Source organism: Loxodonta africana, chromosome 5, assembly GCF_030014295.1.
Source record: "Loxodonta africana isolate mLoxAfr1 chromosome 5, mLoxAfr1.hap2, whole genome shotgun sequence".
NCBI classification, from domain to species: Eukaryota; Metazoa; Chordata; class Mammalia; order Proboscidea; family Elephantidae; genus Loxodonta; species Loxodonta africana.
In genome coordinates, this window is record NC_087346.1 from 28,330,255 (window position 1) to 28,349,154 (window position 18,900).

Genomic DNA, 18,900 nt, shown 5'->3' on the forward strand with positions numbered 1-18,900 from the left:
GGATACTAACTAACTGATGCCCAGTTCCTGGAAAACAGCCCCTGATCCACAGATGTCTTTCTTAGATGTTTGCTAGGGAACCAGTCAATGTATTAGGCTGAAGCTTACTCTTCTCTAAGAGAACTGGCAGCTCCAAGTGAGGCCCATTTGGCTGAGTGGTTCTGTTATTTCACTAGGTGTTTATTAATAATTTGAATCTTAAATGCTACAAAGAAGTGCCTGGAGACACGTCTCCATTTACGAGTAGAGCAGTCACCCTGCTAGAGTAAGTTCCTTGACAACAAGAGCTGTTTTTGCTCGTCTTTGCCCAGTGGTACTTAGCAAAGCTTTTGACAAATGTTAGGTCCTCAGGGTGCCCGTTACGAGTATTTAACATGATGAAATAAAATAATAACCAATGATGATTTTTAAGTTTAATTGAAACATTTCAGTGATATTCAGGTTTTCACTATAGATCATAAGGAACATTTTTCCTGACATCTTTTGCATTGACTGGATTTTTAATTTTTTTTTTTTTCAGTTAAACAAATTATTGCACTTATTTTAGCATTTTATCTGATTCTTTTGTACTATATTACATGGAAGTAGTTATTAAAGAAAACTTGCTTTATTATTTTAAAATGTTGTCAAGTTTAAACGTATCTTGGAAAATGTAGGAACATTTTTGATACAAATGTTGCATGTATTTCAGGCAAAAAGTATGTCAAAGTACCAATTATTTTTGGATAATTTATTTGTTCTTTGCCTGTGTTGGCAGAAGGAAAATCATTAGGCAGAATATAAACGCTTGAAGCTCCAATTAAACGTAATAAAGCTATTGTAACTAGTGATGGAAAATTTGTCCACTGATCTTTGCAACCATATTATAAATCTAACCATGCTCTACTCTTCCAGTTCTCTGCCAAAAAGGCTACATTATCTTGATTTTATGCTTTTTTGAGAAGAAACTTAGGCAGAGAGTCAAATCTATTTCTGGGAACAAAAGTCTTAGTTTCTTCAAGCTCTGTTATCTGGAAATGTTCCAGATGTCTAATTGTTGGGAAATCTCACCCAGCAGGCAAGGAACCAAATAAAATTTGTACATTTTTAAAGTTTTTTGTAAGCTTAATCTTCCTTTTACTATTCCAAGTAGAATTCATCATAAAAGATGTTGTAAATATCATCAAATTTAATTATAACTTAAAATGTAAGTACAGTAATTGATTGGCTTAGGGATTTAGATGGTGAAAAGAGCTTATTTAATTTGTACATGTATTTTTTAACACCATACAAGCTGGGAGGAAAATTACAAAATCACATTTTCCTATATTCATTTTAGGGAATTTTAAATTTACCTTAATGCCAATTGTAGATAATAAAATTAGCATTTTTAAACATTTACTATGTAGTCAGACTGTGTGCTAGGTGCTTTCTATGTATTGTATCATTTAGTTCTCACAAGGAACCCATAAAGTAAGCACTATCATTATATGAGGAAACGGAGGCTTAGGGAGCTTAAGTACTGGCTTCATGTCATGCATCTAGAAGGTGATGAAGCCAGACTGAAAAGCATGTCTACAGGACCAGAAAAAAAAAAAAAAAAACACAGCTGCTGTTGACTCCAACATATGGTAAACCCCATGTGTGTCAGAATAGAACTGTGTTCTGCAGAGTTTTCAGTGGCTGATTTTTCTGGATATGGATTTCCAGACCTTTCTTCCAATGTGCCTCTGGGTTGACTAGAACCTCCAACATTTCAATTAGTCAAGCTTGTTAATCGTTTGCACCACCCAGACCATGGGAAGCCAAGTTTTCTATCAATACAGGGGATACATAGGCAAGTATTTACAAAATTACCAGAGAGTAACCCAGGAAAAGAGCCTTGGTAGCACAGTGGTTAAGAGCTACGGGTGCTAACCAAAAGGTCGGCAGTTTGAATCCACCAGCCACTCCTTGGAAACCCTACGGGGAAATTCTACTCTGTCCCCTAGGGTCACTATGAGTTGGAATCGACTCTATGGCAATGGGTAACCCTGGAAATGGAGACTCCATCTCTGTCACATAACTGAAAGTTAAAATATAAAATCGTCCTGAAATGCAAATCTTTTTTCCTTAATAAAAAGATTATTTCTTCACTTTATTTCACTTTTAACATTTATTAACAGAACCGAACCAAACCAACCCGTTCCCATCGAGTCGATTGTGACTTATAGTGACCTTATAGGACAAAGTAGGACTGCCCTATAGGGTTTCCAAGGAGCAATTGATGGATTCAAACTGCCAACCTGTTGGTTAGCAGCCATAGCTCTTAACCACTACACCACCAGGTTTTCCATTTATTGGATGCCTCAAATGTCTGAGGCACTTGGTTTTGTGCTGTGAGGGGTATCAAAATTAATAAGATAATGAACATAATCTCAAGGTACTTACCATTCATTTATAGGAGTGAGAAAAAATGTATATGATTACCATAAAGCCAGATATGATAGATGCTGTAAGAGTAGAATAATCAGAGTACAATTCTCAGAAAACGGAGAGCAAAATAACATGATTTGAAGTCTTGAGGGAGACTTCTAAGAGGAAATGATGTTTGAGCTGCCTGAACCAGGAGCAGAATGTCAGCATATGTAAATACAAGGGGAACCTTAAGGCTGAGTGGAAACAATTTCACAGCGGCAATGGCAATCTACCCCGATTCCCTCAGGGACTAGGCAGGCATTGTAAATAAGTGACGTGGGCCTAGTGTGGGGGTAGGTTAATTGGTGAGTATATGCCCCTGTTGTCCCCCAAACACATTCAAATTCAAATATTTTTAAAAAACTGTGCCAAACAAAACACTTTTCCAGCCTAACTTTTGGCTGTGCCTTCTGGATAGGAGATATTTTGCAAATGGCAGGCACTTAAAATAGTTAGTGGAGCAGGTATTGGGGAATAATATAAAGCTGGGCAATTGTTTTAAGACATATTGGATCTTTTTTGTTTTCTACTGGGTCTAGCATCATGTCTTTGATCTCTTGCAAGTTTTGTACATGTTTGTTAAGTGCATATTATGGAGGGTCTTGAATGCCACACAATTGAAGAGCTTGTATTTAATTCAGAAGACCATGAGACAGTTGAGAGTTAAGAAGAAAGTTGTTTCCCTTAATCCATCCATCCATCCATGCATTCATTCATTCAGTCAATTACCAGTTATTGAGCACTCTTTTTTTGTGTCACATGGTGGGCTAGACTCAGTGCATTCAGCAAACTTCCGGTCCTTACTGGTGGGAGCATTGTGATCAGAATTATGCCTCCAACAGTTTACTCTGACAGCAGTTTGTATAATGAGAGGAGAGAGATCGAAGGTGGGAGGTATTAGAAGTCAATGCAGTAGTCCAGACAAGAGAACACGAGGGACTGAATTTGGTTACTGGGACTAGAAGAGCCGCAAAGGGCCTCGCAGTTAACTGGATGTGGATGGTAAGGGAAATGGACAATTCTATGGAGAGAATGAAATTTTAAGACTGGGTTATTTTAGAGGATGATGTTTTCTGTAAGTTTCTTATAGAAAAGACCAGTACAGTGGGGGAAATAGTGTCTTAACTTTTAAAATTTTGAGTCTAAGGGGTTGGCAGGATATGTATGTGGAGGTGTTCATTGGATTCCTGTTTAGAAGCTCAGTAAACAGGCCGTGATGGGAGAGAATTTGAGTCACTTATATAGAGGTGCTAGGAGTCCCTGGGAGGCACAAATGGTTAAGAGCTCAGCTACTAACCAAAAAGTTGACAGTTCAAATCCACTCAAAGACACCTTGGAAGAAAGGCCTGCATGCAGATCTGCTTCTGAAAGGTCATAGCCATGAAAACCCTGTGCAACACAGTTCTACCCTGAAGCCAGGGACAGATTACCCAATAAGCAAAGTACACACAGGCTTACTTGTGCTTACTTACTAATCTGTAATGCACAATTCACCTATTTTGTGGTGAAACCCATGTGAAATTGAGTACTAGAGATTAGTAAGGAAATACAAGTAGGCCTGTGCCTAGCTTGCTTTATTATAAGCTGATGCATACCTTGCTTACTGGTTAATCCATCCTTGTCTGAAGCACATGAGGTTGCCATGAGTCAGAATCGATTTAACGGCAATTGATTGGTTGGCTATATAGAAGTACTGGTTAAAACTTAGTAAATGGATGAAATTTCCATGGTGGAAAGCGTGATGAGAGGTTAGAAGAGAGTGCCTGTCTTAGGCTGGGTTCTCTAGAGAAGCAAAACTAGTAAAACGTATAAATATATAGAGAAAGATATTTATATTAAGGAAATGGCTCACACAGTTGTAGAGGCTGAAACATCCCAAGTGTTTGAGTGCAGGCCACACCTCCAGGGAAACTTCCTTTCAGGTGATTGACTACTCACAGCAGATCCCATCATGGAGGTGATCACGTTATATCAGATCTCATCATGAGGATGATCACATCATTACATGACTGCCAAACTACATTGTGACTACCAAACCACTGAGAATCATGGCCCAGCCAAGTTGACACACAATGTTAACAATCACAGTGTCCTTTGGAGAAAGATGAGAAAAGGAAAAGCAGAAGTCAGAAAAGTGGGAGAAGAAATAATGCTACTCTGGCCTGGGAGCAAAGACAGTGAGATGGTTGGCTGTGCCTGAAGTTGCAAAGAGATCTAGAATGAGAGATGGATTTTATTTCAAGTCACTGTAGTTTGTGGAGTCCTAGCGGCACAGTGGTTAAAGAGCTTGGCTGCTAGCCAAAAGGTTGGCAGTTCGAATCTATCAGCTGCTCCTTGAAAACCATCTGGGGCTGTTCTACTGTCCTATAGGGTCACTATGACTCAGAATTGACTCAATGGCAATGGGTATTTTTTTTTTTCTAATAGTTTATGAGTAGGAGGTCAGTGACCTTTAAGAGAACAGCTTGAGTAGTGTGACGTGGAAACAGAGTCAAAGAGATTAAGCTTGGCTGGACAAAGCAAGCCAGAGTACATGGGTAGTGTAATGGGTTAAGGAAGCCAATGATGAAGCCATTACAGTTAATCAAGGCACAAGATGCTAGGCTCTCAGATGGTTAAGCGTAAGGATGGAGTGAAATATTGTGAGAGGTTTTGTGAAAGAAAAATCAGTGGCTGAAAGAGAAAGAACAGTCAGATTTAATTCCATGTTTCCAGGCTTAGAGGAAGGATGAATTAATTTTTATGCATAGAAAGGAGTTTATGCATTCCTGTAGAAATGTGCAGGCTGGAGATATGGAAAATATGTAGTGAGGAATTGGTAATGCAAAATTTAGGAGAGAATAAGTTATTTTTATTCAATGTTATAAATCAACATAGGCCTGTGTTATGAATTGGATTAGGTGTGGGAATCAGGAATGATTTGCAATAAAAATGAATCACACAGACAGCTAGAGAGTTTCTTCATTTCTTTGTCTGCTTTTGGTAAATGTGGCAAAGTGATGGAGTTTTCAGATTGATGATATTTTTAAGTCCTGTAATGTTTTAAAATTTCAAATGAATGATTTTATTAGAATAATGTTAATACCTAGCCTTGTAAAGGATGTAGAAAGAGTCAATAATATAATTTAAGGACGTTGTCAATTTTATAATTATATTAATTAAAATATAATTTTATGATATTTTTGTAATTTATCATAAAGTTTAAAATTAAATTAGTTTTAATTTTTTATTCTATATGTGAGTCACTAAAGTTGTTTACTTGTGGCTTTCTTTTCTAAATATTTTGTAAGACTCAAACTGAAGAATCACATCCTAAGAGCTATTTGAGCATCAGGCAGTAAGGGGACCAACAACTACAGAACATTTTCATAGCAGCTGCTTTATGTTATACTGATTATTTTATACAAATAGAGACCTAACATTCCATTTTACCGCAAATATGTAGGAAGTTAGGTAAGTCTTTAACAATATGGTACAATTTTGGAAAAGTATACAATTACATTGTAGTGTATAATTTCATCTTTCAAACTGAATGAGCTTATAAAGGAAGAGATTTGAAAATAACAATGTCCAAATTAATGACATTTTACTGTAATTTCAAAACAAACTAGTTATTGTATATACTTTTCTCTGGCACAGTTTGTATTTCTTTCTAGGCGCAGTGTTAGAAGGAAGGCAGGCCACAATATTGTATTGACCATTGGACAGATTGCAGTAATAAAGTCTTTGGAGCTTTACAAAAGTGAACCTAATTTAATAGAACCCAGATCACACTCTGGAAAATAATCAACTTCTTTTATCATTTTTATGGCATCAGAGAATGTATTGCCACAGATGTTATATCTTAAATATCAAATGAAAAATCTGATGACCTTCGAGGATTTCTAGTGAATGTTATAATTTGATTATGAAATGTACAGTTTCTAATTATATATATATATATATTTTTTTTTTTGCTTTCCGATAGAAAAATAAGCCTCCCAACCCACCAGCCTTTATCTTCATGATTGATGTTTCATATAGTAACATAAAGAATGGTCTTGTGAAACTCATATGTGAAGAACTGAAGACTGTGCTGGGAAAACTTCCAAAGTAAGAGAACTGCTGTTCTTTTTAAAACTTTTACAATATTGTTGCATTGATATGATGGCCAGAAAACAAGTTCTGAATGACTCATTGATATCTGTTGGTATTGAGGACATTGGGCAATTATTTGCAAATCAAACAGTACCATTCTTTCGAGTCCTAAACTCAGAGTGATCTTTTATGCAAAGCAAAAAAAAAAAAAAGGTAAAAATAGAGCTATAATTAAAAAACATTCTAAATATATTATAAAATTGTAAAAAGAATCCCGACAGTGTGATCGGAAGGATTTGGAAATCTGTTACTCAATTTTCAAAAGCGTTGGGGAGAGTTTGAGGTGTACTAGAAACTGAACTGTCGTCTTATGGCAAAAGCAGTCACTTTTAGGCAAATTTCCTTCTGCCCATATGGTGCACTGTCTATTCCTCTTGCAGCTTTACTGCCTCTTTGTCCTTTAACTTAACAGCACAAGATACATCACTTTTCTTGCCATTGTAGAGGTCAGTGCACGCAAGGAAAGGGACTTTGTAAACATGACCATTTTAATCATGTTAGTGTACAAACTAGTTGTTTAGGGTGGAGGACAAGCACCTAGTAAGGAGACTCAGGAGCAGTGAAAATGCTTGCCTTCATGAGAGGAAGACGTGTTTAAGAAAATAAAACAGGCTAGAAAATGTTATCTGTCACCTAGTGTCCATAGCAGTCTCCACATCAGCACACCTTTCCTAGCTCCCTGAACTGTTCTGGAAAGGAATGTTTGGGGGAGGAAACATTGTCTTCAGCTTTCAGAGAGAGCTCCGTGAGTCTGGGTACCAGCTCCTCTGTGTTCCTTCCACACATGACTGGTGCTTTCCTTCATGCGAGGCTCAGACGCATGAACTCTGGACCTCCCAGGAGTCATTTTGTTTGTATCTGTGAAACCGAAGTCATAATATTCTTGAGGATGGTTTGGAAAAGCAGTGCGGATGTTTAAAAAACACTGAGGTGATTTCAAACTGAATTCTAAAATAAAGAATGAGCCAGGACCGAGTTGAATACCATGGCATAAGAAAGTCATCTAATGTCTGCAGAATTGTTTGTGCCTATAGCTTCTCTCACTCAATTTTTTTTTTTTTTTTATAGCTTCTCTCACTCAATTCTTTGGGAGGAACTTTGAGAAATATGGGATTTTCACTGGTTATGCTTTTTTTTTTTTTTTTTTTTAAAATAATAGCACTCCTTCATAGGGCTGTTTAGTTCTGTGTTAGTTTCTTAGAGCTGCCATAATAAATACTACAAAGTGGGTGGCTTTCAACTACAGAATGTATTGTCTCATAGTTCTCAAGGCTAGTAGTCTAAATTCAGGGTGTCAGCAGGGCCATGTTGTCTCTGAACGCTCTAAGAGGAGGATCTGTTCCTGTCTCTCAGCTTCTAGTAGTCCCAGATGTTCCTTGGTTTACAGCTACAGCATAACTCAGATCATCACATCACCATCTTTTCTCTGTCTCTGTGTTTCTCCTGTTCTTTTATAAGGAGTCACTCAGAGTGGATTAGGGCCCACGCTACTCCAGTATGAACTCAATTGATTTAGCGATAACATCTTCAAAGACCCAGTTTCTAAACAGGGTCATGTTCACAGGTACCAGGGGTTACGACTTCATGTCTTTTTAGAGGACATAATTTAATCCTTAACAAATTCTAAATCTGGAATTTGAATTTGGTTAGTATGAAAGAAAACTAACTTCTGGAAATGACCTCCCTCACTTTCCATTCTCTTTCTCGAGTTGGTTCAAATTACACTAACCTGTTTTCATAGACAGTTACTTCACCAACCCTTTGTTCCTTTACAACACAGGAGTGATATGAAGTTTATAAACTATTGATATAAGTTATGAGATCACACACTTCCCTTAGGTCTTGTCACAGATTGAATCGTATGCCCCCAAAATACTTGTCAGCTAGGCTAGGCCACAATTTCTGGGCATTGTGTGATTGTCCGCCATTTGGTCATCTGATGTGATTTTACTATATGTTCTAAATCCTGCCTCTCTGATGTTAATGAGGCAGGGTTAGAGGCAGTTATGTTAATGAGACAGGACTGAACCTGCAGATTAGGTCGTGTTTTATTTAAGTCAATCTCTTTTGAGATGTAAAAGAGAGAAGCAAGCAGAGAGACAGGGGACCTAGTACCACTAAGAAACAAGAACCAGGAGAATAGCACGTCCTTTGGACCCAGGGTCCCAGCGCTCAGAAGCTCCTTGACCAGGAAAGATTGATGACAAGGACCTTCCCCCAGAGCCAACAGAGAGAAGGCCTTCCCCTGGAGCTGACTTCTTGAATTTGGACTTCTAGCCTCCTAAACTGTGAAAGAATAAATTTCTTTATTAAAGCGATAACTTGTGGTGTTTCTGTTATGGCAGCACTAGATGACTAGGACAGGTCTCATTATAACTTTTACATCCAGTTGGAGCAGATGTGTGATTGTGGCAAAGGATAGGATAAAAAAATAAAAGGATACTGCTGGTTATTTCCTTACGCTTTTCAAATAATCTCAAAAGTTTTTATTCAAGTTAAAATGCCCTTTATCTTTTAAAACAAATTTGTTTTTGTTTTTTTTTTTCCTCCCCTGAAATTTATTTCGGGTCATGTCTGTTTGTAACCTTGTATTTTTTATGGTAAGATTGCCATCTGTCTTATTTACCTCTTTGAACTGAAGCAGATAATATGCTACATAACCTTTTTAAACATAGCCTTAAGTCTTGCTGGTAAATGTCTAGGACATGCTCATTTCTTAGCTAATCTTTTGAAAAGGAAAGGCCTCATTCTTCATTATTTAGCTTTGAATATATGTCTTAGGTCTTGCCAAGTTGCTGGACTTTTCAGTCTGACTTCTCTAGAACAGGAAAGATGAGATTTGAAGTGTCTTACCTGTTGTGCAGGTCAAGTTCTTGGGGCTTTTTGTTTTTAATTCCATTGTAGATAAAATGTTCAGAGTGCATCATTTTGGAATATTCTAGTTCATCTAGTTGCTAGCATCTTCAGACCTACTCTATCAGATTGTATATCCCAACTTTTCATTCCATTAAAATAATGGGGGCAAGTGTTTAGGGAAGAGGGTAATTGAAAAGCAGGAGGTACAAAAAATGTATTGTTCTTTATGATAGCCCTAAAGTACCTTCACAAAACTTGTAAAGAATTAATATGAAGGAGAGGCTGAGACTTAGCTTTTTTCTTCTGGATATGATTTAATGAGACAGTTACACTGTTGAAAACTTAAAGACGGTTCTTTGTTTCTCAAATTAAAAAAAAAAAAAAAAAGCTCCCATAGAGACAAGTACTGATATTTTGCAATAATATGAGATGTTCTGATTAAGTGTTTTTTTTTAAATGTTAATTTAGATTTTAAGTGAACCCTATGAATCCCAGGATACTCCTTTCCCATCACTTGAAAACATCCAAACCCAATGGGAAATAGCATTCCAAATACTTCTCTCTAGTTTTTCTTTTATGTCTCTGGCCTTATTTGACTCTAAATTAACTATTAAAAGGAAATAAAAGTCTTCAATGACTTGCTAGACATTTTTCACCTTATAAAATAGAAAGTCTACTGCGATATGGAAGCATACCCGGAGCTATGCTGGTAGACTGGCTCTCATATAAATAAATCAAGCCCTGATTTGTAGCATTTGCTGATTTCTGTGATACAAGTACTGTCATCCTAGCTGATTTTAACCTACCATGGTGGTGGCGTTAAACTGGAATTGGGAAGAGATGCACACAATCAGCTTATTAATTTGGGCTGTAACTTCCCATCCCAAATACAGTGTTTCATCATCATAGTAATCATGAACAAAACCTCTATCTCCCCAGATTTTACTAGACTCTGTGGGGAGCAGAGAGCATAAGACGTGGTCCTGTCTTTTATTGGCTTATAGCCAAGGACTCATGGAGAGTTAACTAAAAGACATTATATGCTAAGAGCCAAATGAGAATGATTTATAGGCATTGAGAAGAGGAAATAACTTCTGGTAGATAGCATCAGAGAAGGTTTCACAGAAGAGCAAAGATTTGTGCTTGGTCTTGAAGAGTAAGGTTTTCATAAATAGGGAGAGGAAGGAGAACGCATGGATGTAGTGGTTTGTTACATGGAATCATACAGCTTAGGATACTGAGGGGTGTGTTTCTGTCTGTCTGTCTGTCTGTCTGTCTGTCTTCAGAGGATGAGAATTCCCACTTCTGAAAACTTTGCATGAGATTTTAGAATATAAACATTTACAAAGTAGTTTTGGAAAGCATTATGAGGATCTATTTAAATTGCCCCCCCACCCCCCGCATTTGTCAAGGCCACAATGAAGAACCAATGCCCTCAGTTAACAAAGGAAGTAGAGAAGACATAAAACAGGCTTAAAGTCAATACTTTGCCAGCCATACTGTGCTGAAACATCAAAGAAATTGGCAAACCTGCAGTGGAATCAGCAATTTGAACTTCAGATACTTTCATCTAGATACCTCCCTTTTCCTTTCTCTTGTACTCAACTAACTCTTGTGCCATGTGCAAAATTTAGAAAGTGGGCAAACCAGGTTCTTTTTTTTTAAAAAAAGTTATCCCCTAAGCAAAGTAAGTTTTACTATCATCTAAAAAATATATCATCTAAGGGCAAAGAAAATGGCCTGTTTCTTTCGTGGCTTCCGTTTAACCATTAAGCACTTATATCCACTACTGAAAATTAGAGTATCAGTAGTGTCTAGGTGTTTTATTTTTGTAGAGGGAGAAAGAATAACAGTGTAATGCACTCTGGTAAACATATAACTAGCGTTTAGTCCACTAATTCTGAACATACTTAGTATAAACTGGATTGAAAACATTTATGCCTTTATTAATCCTTTCAGAAAGTTTAAGACCTTGGAATCTTAAAAAAAAAAAAAAAACTACTTTTTGTTATAATTTGGAGCTTTTATTATTTTTATTGCCTAGCCATGAGAATCACAAATGGTTACCTAATAAGAATTTTATCATCAGTTAATAATTTTGATTTGTTTTATGTACTTACATATTTTTACAGCCTGTAGTTCTCAAAATCTAGGCCATTTTCTATTGAACTTCTCTTAGGATGTGTAAGAAAAAAATTATACAGGCAGAGCGAGTCCTTTCTTGATAAAAATAGCTGTCCTGTTAGTAATCTGAGTGTGCCTTTCTCTGGCTTCAGATATTCCATTTGTTCTTCTGACCTTCTGGTGACTCCTGAGGGAGCTTTGTTTATAAAGAATGTAATTAAGCCTAGCTTGTTCGAAAAAAGATAAATAACTAAACCCTCGTAGTTTGCTATGGCTTGAGAGTAAATATATTAAAGATATATGAGCAAATATTTTCATAATATTCATTTCATTTTTTTTACTTAGAATTTTAAGAATTTGTTTTACTTTGTCAACTTGCTTATTTTTGTGATAGCACAATAATCCCTCTGCCCCGCCCTCTGCCGTTGTCGTTTGCATTTCATAATAGAAATTAAGACAAAAACTTTAAACATGATTTCCATATATTTTATAAAAGGTGCACTTACTGAATTTCAAATAGCAACTCCCCTCTCATTAAAAACTTTAAAAAGGACCTAAACTACTTTTTTTTTTTTCCTCATAGGGAAGAGCAAGAAGAGACTTCAGCGATTCGAGTTGGCTTTATCACATATAACAAAGTTCTCCATTTCTTTAATGTAAAGAGCAATTTGGCCCAGCCTCAGATGATGGTGGTGACTGATGTTGGAGAAGTCTTTGTTCCTTTGTTAGATGGTTTCCTTGTCAACTATCAAGAATCCCAATCTGTGATTCACAAGTAAATATTGTTTTATAATTTAAATAGAAATCAGATGTCTATTTTTATTTGCAACATGTTTTGATTTAATCACACGTTGTTTTGTTTGTCAATGCCAAGGGAATTTTACAGTTGGATTTTAAAACTCTGTTACTTTTATTAGGCCTGTCTGTTTTTAGAAGTCCCTGAGTGGGACTTAAGGTGTTCAGCTACTGACTAAAAGTTTGGAGGCTTGAGCCCACCCAGAGGTGCCTCTGAAGAAAGGCCTGGTGATCTGCTTCCAAAAAATCAGCCATGAAAACCCTGTGGAGCACAGTTCTACTCTGACACACACGGGGTCGCCATGAGTAGGAACTGACTCACTAGCAACTGTTCTCTTTTTAAGATAGAACAGTATCTAAAAGGAAGGATTTTTATACTCACCCTCAGTCCTATCGATCTTTTCTCCTTTTTTTTGTTTTTGCTGGAAAGGTAATGTGAGGTACCTTAGGAAAAGTATTTCCTGCCTGTGGATCAGTTTATTCAATGATAATTATAATAACTCAAGATACAACCACTGTTCCAAGAATTGATAGTCTAAGAGATCAGTAATATAGCAAATACAGAAATATCTACAAAGGATGTGGTTTTGCAGATGTTCCAACCAAGCCATAAATATTGGTGTCAAACCAAGCCAGGATATCAAACGTTCTTTCCCTGAGGAATGGCCTGTGAAATTCACCGCTAGGTGTTGGGTACAGAGTAAATGCCATATGTGTTTAAGCTTGAAGCTTATTACAAATATGCTAAACATTTAAAACCTTTTGCTCACTAATTTCTTACAGTTTATTGGACCAGATTCCAGAGATGTTTGCAGACTCCAATGAAAATGAGACTGTCTTTGCTCCTGTCATCCAGGCTGGTATGGAAGCACTGAAGGTGAGAAGAAGCATCTCTAATTACTAGTTAAGAAATTTAAGAAATTTTTAAAAAACAAATGGACCAAAAAAAAAAAAAAAAGGCAAGTTCTTCTGTAAAGGGAAATACAGCTTTCATTAAAACATGTAGGTTGCTAAAAGCTATTTCAGATTTGCCCACAAATCGCAGGAGCAAATGGCCAAAACCACCAATTGCTCCCAGGATTTACATTCCAGTATTATTAGCTCTAAGTAACTAATTTTGTCAGGATTTCCAGTTTAGCTCCTCCCTTACGCTTTTATATGAACTTTATGTGATTTATTTTAAAATTAGTTCAGCAATATCTGAGCCACTAGATTTGGTGAAGAAAAAAATTCCCAGATCACCCTCTGCTTCCTTGGGGCTTTCAAACATGCAAGGGCAAGGTCTCGTGACAGCCAGTGACAGAGATGTGACTACTACATGGGGCTTCGCCTAATGCCAGAAGTAGACACGAGGTTGTCCCTGTCTCCTGTGGAGAAACTGAGCCCAAACGACTCTGATCATCTTCATAATACTAAAGAAAGTCATCCTGAAGAAGGCAAAATGGTTTAAAAGTACTTAATCATTAATACCTAAGCACAAGAAGCAAACCACTTTGGCCCTGGCAGCTACTTCCTGAAATTAATTTTTAAATTTTATTAATGTTAAATTTAAATTTACTTTGAAAATAAAGTGGCTAGTAATAATGATAATAACGAACGGCAACAATAGTACAGAGCTGAGCTTAGGAAACACTTGCACATAAATTATGTTCAACCTCAGGGTTTGGTTCTAGTAGAGTAATTTTGCCTGGGTTTTTTTTTCTTTTATAACTTTTATTAAGCTTCAAGTGAACGTTTACAAATCCAATCAGTCTGTCACATATAAGTTTACACACATCTCACTCCCTACTCCCACTTGCTCTCCCCCTCTTGAGTCAGCCCTTTCAGTCTCTCCTTTCTTGACAATTTTGCCGGCTTCCCTCTCTCTCTATCCTCCCATCCCCCCTCCAGACAAGAGTTGCCAACACACTCTCAAGTGTCCACCTGATATAATTAGCTCACTCTTCATCAGCGTCTCTCTCCCACCCGCTGACCAGTCCCTTTCATGTCTGATGAGTTGTCTTTGGGGATGGTTCCTGTCCTGTGCCAACAGAAGGTCTGGGGACCATGGCCACCAGGATTCCTCTAGTCTCAGTCAGACCATTAAGTTTGGTCTTTTTATGAGAATTTGGGGTCTGTATCCCACTGATCTCCTGCTCCCTCAGGGGTCCTCTTCTGTGCTCCCTGTCAGGGCAGTCATCGATTGTGGCCGGGCACCAACTAGTTCTTCTGGTCTCAGGATGATGTAGGTCTCTGGTTCATGTGGCCCTTTCTGTCTCTTGGGCTCTTAGTTGTCGTGTGGCCTTGGTGTTCTTCATTCTCCTTTGATCCAGGTGGGTTGAGACCAACTGAGGCATCTTAGATGGCCGCTTGTTAGCATTTAAGACCCCAGACGCCACATTTCAAAGTGGGATGCAGAATGATTTCATAATAGAATTATTTTGCCAATTGACTTAGAAGTCCCCGCAAACCATGTTCCCCAGACCCCCGCGCTTGCTCCGCTGACCTTTGAAGCATTCATTTTATCCCGGAAACTTCTTTGCTTTTGGTCCAGTCCAATTGAGCTGACCTTCCATGTATTGAGTATTGTCTTTCCCTTCACCTAAAGCAGTTCTTATCTACTGATTAATCAATAAAAAACCCTCTCCCACCCTCCCTCCCTCCCCGCCTCGTAACCACAAAAGTATGTGTTCTTCTCAGGTTTACTATTTCTCAAGATCTTATAATAGTGGTCTTATACAATATTTGTCCTTTTGCCTCTGACTAATTTCGCTCAGCATAATGCCTTCCAGGTTCCTCCATGTTATGAAATGTTTCACAGATTCGTCACTGTTCTTTATCGATGCGTAGTATTCCATTGTGTGAATATACCACAATTTATTTACCCATTCATCCGTTGAGGGACACCTTGGTTGCTTCCAACTTTTTGCTATTGTATACATAGCTGCAATAAACATGGGTGTGCATATATCTGTTTGTATGAAGGCTCTTGTATCTCTAGGGTATATTCCCAGGAGTGGGATTTCTGGGTTGTATGGTTGTTCTATTTCTAACTGTTTAAGATAACGCCAGATAGATTTCCAAAGTGGTTGTACCATTTTACATTCCCACCAGCAGTGTATGAGAGTTCCAATCTCTCCGCAGCCTCTCCAACATTTATTATTTTGTGTTTTTTGGATTAATGCCAGCCTTGCTGGTGTGAGATGGAATCTCATCGTAGTTTTAATTTGCATTTCTCTAATGGCTAATGATCGAGAGCATTTTCTCATGTATCTGTTGGCTGCCTGAATATCTTCTTTAGAGAAATGTGTGTTCATATCCTTTGCCCACTTCTTGATTGGGTTGTTTGTCTTTTTGTGGTTGAGTTTTGACAGAATCATGTAGATTTTAGAGATCAGGTGCTGGTCGGAGATGTCATAGCTGAAAATTCTTTCCCAGGCTGTAGGTGGTCTTTTTACTCTTTTGGAGAAGTCTTTAGATGAGCATAGGTGTTTGATTTTTAGGAGCTCCCAGTTATCGGGTTTCTCTTCATCATTTTTGGTAGTTTTGTATTCTGTTTATGCCTTGTATTAGGGCTCCTAGGGTTCTCCCAATTTTTTCTTCCATGATCTTTATCGTTTTAGTCTTTATGTTTAGGTCTTTGATCCACTTGGAGTTAGTTTTTGTGCATGGTGTGAGGTATGGGTCCTGTTTCATTTTTTTGCAAATGAATATCCAGTTATGCCAGCACCATTTGTTAAAAAGGCTATCTTTTCCCCAATTAATTGACACTGGTCCTTTGTCAAATATCAGCTGCTCATATGTGGATGGATCTATGTCTGGGTTCTCAATTCTGTTCCATTGGTCTATGTGCCTGTTGTTGTACCAGTACCAGGCTGTTTTGACTACTGTGGCTGTATAATAGGTTCTGAAGTCAGGTAAAGTTAGGCCTCCTACTTTCTTCTTCTTTTTCAGTAGTGCTTTGCTTCTCCGGGGCTTCTTTCCCTTCCATATGAAATTGGTTTTTTGATCTCCTTGAGTCAGAGACTATTGTGGATGTCCCTCAAAAAGTGTTGAAATACACATTAATTTAACGTATCTTTTAAAAATTAATTTATGTCATAAAGTGATTCAGGGATTTTAGGGCTTACCCAGTTACAGAAGGACTTGAAATGCCTGTTTTGTTCTGTTTTACTAAACACAAATGCCTTCTAGTTCAATTTGAAAAGTTTTTGTTGTTCTCTCTTCCAGTAAGAGATTTAGAAATCTGTATGTAAAATTTCTCTATGACCCTAGAATTCTTTCTGTTCTAAGAAGTTAGGACTGGGAATAATACTGTATTCATGTCCTGATAATTTAAAGAAACATAAAAATTATCTGCCTGAGAGGAAGGATGAGTGGCTATTCGTAAGCTATAATAGTGAAGTGCAAAGAAGAGTACAGAAATGGCTTCCAGTGGACCATAGTGCAGAGGCCCAGCTGGACTCCTTACTTCATTCCTGAAAGGGAAGAGTACTATCTTATAGCACTGGGCTTTTCACATTGGCTGTCCACAAGAGGTCTACAGGCTGCTCGACAGCTTTGAAAAAAAAAAAATATATGTGAAACAAATCTGTGTACATACATTCTGTGAGTATGAATGTGATATTAATTATGATACATTACTGAAAAACCACTGTGTTCTTAGTAACCAACTGTTCTTCAAGTTTGCTCACGCACCACGAGGACTACAGCAATCAGCTCTTGGACAACCATTCACCAGGGTCCAGTTCATTTCAGCCAGTATATATTAATGTCTTTTTGCATGTTACTTTTTGGTATATTTGCATTTTTATGTTAGAGTAATGTGTAATTTTACAGTGAAGTTTAAAAAATGGGATGAAAATAATATTCAATGTAGTAACTCAAAAGCGTCAAAGTTTGTAAGTATGAAAGTTAATGACTAGTATTATTCTTATAAAGAAGAACAAGCTATCTTTATAAAAGATAAAAAAAGAAATGTCTTTATAAAAACTACCCATTGCCATTGAGTCAATTCAGACCAAAATAGGGAGTTATATTTATAAAATGACACTTTTGGACATAATGTCAATGGCAGTTGGTATCACATATTTGCTGGCAGAATAAACATTGGTTCTCCCCAACACCAATCTTCATACAGAAGCTAAAGGCTGTACCACTGCTTCAGAAGGGTAAGTATGGTGGTAGTTCCACTATCGGAGTCCCTAGGTGGTGCAAATGGCTAATGTCCTCCAGTACTAACTGAAAGGTTGGAAGTTCAAGTCCACGCAGAGGAACAAAGGCCTGTCGGTCTACTTCTGAAAAAACAGCCATTGAAAACTATGGAACACAGTTCAACTCTGACACTCAGGGGTCGCCATGAGTCAGAATCAACCGGATGGGAACTGGTTTAGTTTCCCAGTTGACCAATCATAGAATCACTTGTTGAGAGGCAGGTGCTTTTTAAAAACACAGATTTCTGGCCCTACTTCCAAAGGTTCTGATTCATGAAGTCTTGCATGAGGCTAAAAATCTGTATTTTTAGAGCTCTCCAATCTATTTGAATGATTATCTATATTTAGAATCTACTAGCATGAAGAATCATAATTCCTTCTGGAGTCTTTACATTAAGTTAATTCACCAGAAAATTGCAAACCTGATCTGTACAACTTGATAGGTTCCTTTTGCTGTAGGAATGTTGCCTTAACGATGATTTAACTTCTTGCCCTACGCTTTTGATTAATGGTTAAAGTAAGAAACAACTTTATGAAGAAAACTTTTCTTTTGCAGAAAGTTAAGTGAAGACATCATTACGTTATTCTATTTCTTAAATGTAGAAAAAGTCATTTACTGATTTCCTAGGGTTACTTTTTATAACCATTCCTACTCATAATGTCCCTTTTAACCTTAACTACCAAGAAAGGTGCTAATAATACTTGGGGTAGATTTTCCAATATAATTATTTCCTTTCCCTGATTTTTAGCTCTTTTATATTTGCCTTAGTAGTTCTACTTCATGTGTGCCTTTAACCATAAAGTTTCCTCAAAACTTATTTTGTAAATAGATTGTTAATATGAACACAAATTAATGAAAAAGATTCTCCTGGATCTGTCAGGAAAATTCTAGAAGGATATAATTCATTGTATAAGAGGAGAAACTGCTGCAGTGTAAATATAATTGGAGCTTATCTGCAGTTTACGTTTTGTGCCTGATAGCAACTTTACCTAATTTGGACAAAGAAAAAAATGTTTCCAAATAGAATAAAATTGTGTGTGTGTGTGTGTGCAGCTGTTGGATGTGTGTATGATTGTTTAACTACTCCTGGCGGTCACATTATCTCATTATCTTTTCAAGACCTATGTGGGTAAAATTCAGTCAAATTTAAATTTGTGTAACATATATACGAGAATAGTAATTTTTTTTTTGCCTGAAGGTATCATTAGGCTAATAGCTAACATTTTTGAGAATTTTCTGGGTAGTATCTCGTAGCACAGTGGTTAAGCACTCTGTTTTTAACCAGAAGGTCAGCGGTTCAAATTCACTAGAGACTGTGTGGGAGAAAGATGTAGCAGCCTCCTCCCGTAAAGACTGCAG

The 18,900-nt window shown here is 37.2% G+C and overlaps 1 protein-coding gene across 3 annotated transcripts in view; it reads left to right on the top strand.

Annotated features, from left to right (window-relative positions):
* SEC24D (SEC24 homolog D, COPII coat complex component) overlaps window positions 1-18,900 on the top strand; it is a 134,075-nt gene that overhangs the window by 62,101 nt on the left and 53,074 nt on the right. For all 3 annotated transcript variants that reach the window (XM_010590519.3, XM_010590520.3, XM_003410416.4), the window contains exons 11-13: window positions 6,404-6,528; window positions 12,137-12,328; window positions 13,132-13,225. In XM_010590519.3, coding sequence (XP_010588821.2) covers window positions 6,404-6,528; window positions 12,137-12,328; window positions 13,132-13,225 — 411 coding nt within the window. The remainder of the gene's footprint in view (window positions 1-6,403; window positions 6,529-12,136; window positions 12,329-13,131; window positions 13,226-18,900) is intronic.